General features: G+C 43.5%; 1 protein-coding gene across 1 annotated transcript in view; it reads left to right on the plus strand.

Annotated features, from left to right (window-relative positions):
- Positions 1 to 1,672: 1,672 nt before the first annotated feature.
- Positions 1,673 to 2,101, plus strand: part of SMTNL1 (smoothelin like 1) — a 6,706-nt gene continuing 6,277 nt past the window's right edge. Inside the window, exon 1 of the mRNA XM_027860288.1 lies at positions 1,673 to 1,946. Coding sequence (XP_027716089.1) covers positions 1,673 to 1,946 — 274 coding nt within the window. The remainder of the gene's footprint in view (positions 1,947 to 2,101) is intronic.

Here is a 2,101-nt window from a genome sequence, read left to right on the forward strand (position 1 = left end):
TGTTGATATTATATGATACTATACATATGTTTTACGCATTTCTGAGTTTCTATTTCTCTGTGTCACCTGCAGCTATCACAAAACTCCCCCAAAATTCCCATTTAATTTCTTTTGCCAGCCCTTGATATATTGAAACCTCTATGAAGAAAGTCAAGATATAGAGGGGATAATTGTATATAACTTTAAGGCTTATCCAATACTTTATATATATTATGCCACTTGATTCTCACAAGGGGAGGGAATAAACAGTTATATAGAGTTTACTGTATGGATAGAACACCAGGCCTAGAATCAGGAAGATCTATGTTCAAATCCCACCTCAGACACTTACTAACTGTGAACCTGGGCAAAGTCATTTAACCCTATTTGCCTCAGTTTCCACATCTGTAAAATGAGCTGGAGAAGAAAATGGCAAACCACTCCAGTATCTTTGCCAAGAAAACCCCAAACAGGGTCACAAAGAGTCAGACATGAATGAAACAACAGAACAACACAAATTATCATGTAAAGCTCTTGGCAACCTTCAAATTCAAGGGGGCCATTTACTGGAAACCCCTCTTTAAAGGATATTATTTTTTACTCCACAAAGAAACTAAAGAAATGAAACCTTTTAACTAAACTTAACTCTAATATAGATGCATGATACAGTGGGCCGTAGGTTCACACTGAAAGAACACATCATGGGCTTCAATTCCAAGCCCCAGTCACGCCTGGCCAATGTGACCTGTACAAACACCTAGGCATTAGCCTAGGCACTAACCTGCCTTTCCAGTTGGATCTCGTGTCCTCCTTCCTCCCAATACACCAAGCTGCACACAGCATTTCCTCATCTACAAAATTTGGAGGCTTGGATTAGATGATCTTGGACATCCCTTCCAGCTCCAAATTCTTTGATCCCCTGACTATCTGCTGTCTCCCAACTACACTCTGTGCTTTCCTGCCTCTCCCAGGGCCTCTGCTCAAACTGTTCTCTATGGCTGGAATGTCTTCATAGAATCACAGATCTGATACTGAAAGGGACCTCAGAGGTCAACCCCCTAATTCAATCAGTTCTTTTTATAGAAGAGAAAACTGAGCCCCATAGGGGTTGGGTGACTTGGTAGCCCCATGGCTACCAAGGACCTTCCCACCACTCCCCAGCCCCCCACATGTCCTCTTTTGTGCACCAATCATATGTTATTGTTAATTATAGTTATTTCTGTATATATCATATCCCCTTACAAAGTTGTAAGCTCTGAAAAAGCAAGGACTGTTTCTTCATCCCTCTGAGGCAACTAGATGGTGCAGGTGCTGAAGTTTGAGACTTAGAATGAAGAAACCCTGAGTTCAAATCCAGCCTCAGAAACTTAGCAGCTGTGTGACCATGGGCAAGTCACTTAACCTCCCCCAGCCTCAGTTTCCTTATCTGTAAAAAGGGATAAATAATAGCACCCCCTCTCACAGGGTTGTTGTAAAGATCAAATGAGATAATAGATAAGTACATGTGAAGAACTTTGGGAAACCTTAAGGGGCTACATAAATGTTAGCTATTATTATTTAAACTTTGTGTCTTTGCCAACATCTTGCACTGGGCCTTACACACAGTAGGGGCTTAATAGATATTTGTTCTCCTTGCTCTGTGGCAGGCCTTGGCAAGTAGCCAAGTCCTGGTGTGTGTTGTTTCCTTCTAGAGATGGAACAGGAAAATGGGAAGCCCCTTCAGGAGGGGACCACTCCCTCTATCCCAACCGAGACAGCAGATACTTCTGGGACTGTGGGGAATGGGTGTGCCAACGAGGAAGAGTTAGCCAAAGACATGGCCCAGAAGATGTCTGACAAGCAATCTGAAGAAGTGGGAGGGGCTGACAACGAAAATAGAGTAGAGGAGGCCCAGTCTGAGGCCAAGACAGAGAATGATGAGGAAGCCAAATCTGATCCCAAGAAGGAGGTTGATGAGAAAGAGGAGAGCAAACCTGTACCCCAAGGAGAGGCAGAGAGGGAAAAAGAGGCTGGGTCTGAATTGAAAAAAGAAGCTAAGGGGAAAGAGGAGGCCAAGTCTGAACCCAGAAAAAAGTCTGATGGGAAAGAGGAGGCCAAGTCTGAAGCCAAAGAAGAGGCTGAT

The sequence above is a fragment of the Vombatus ursinus genome, unplaced genomic scaffold, assembly GCF_900497805.2.
Source record: "Vombatus ursinus unplaced genomic scaffold, bare-nosed wombat genome assembly UNPS02014177.1, whole genome shotgun sequence".
Lineage (NCBI taxonomy): Eukaryota > Metazoa > Chordata > Mammalia > Diprotodontia > Vombatidae > Vombatus > Vombatus ursinus.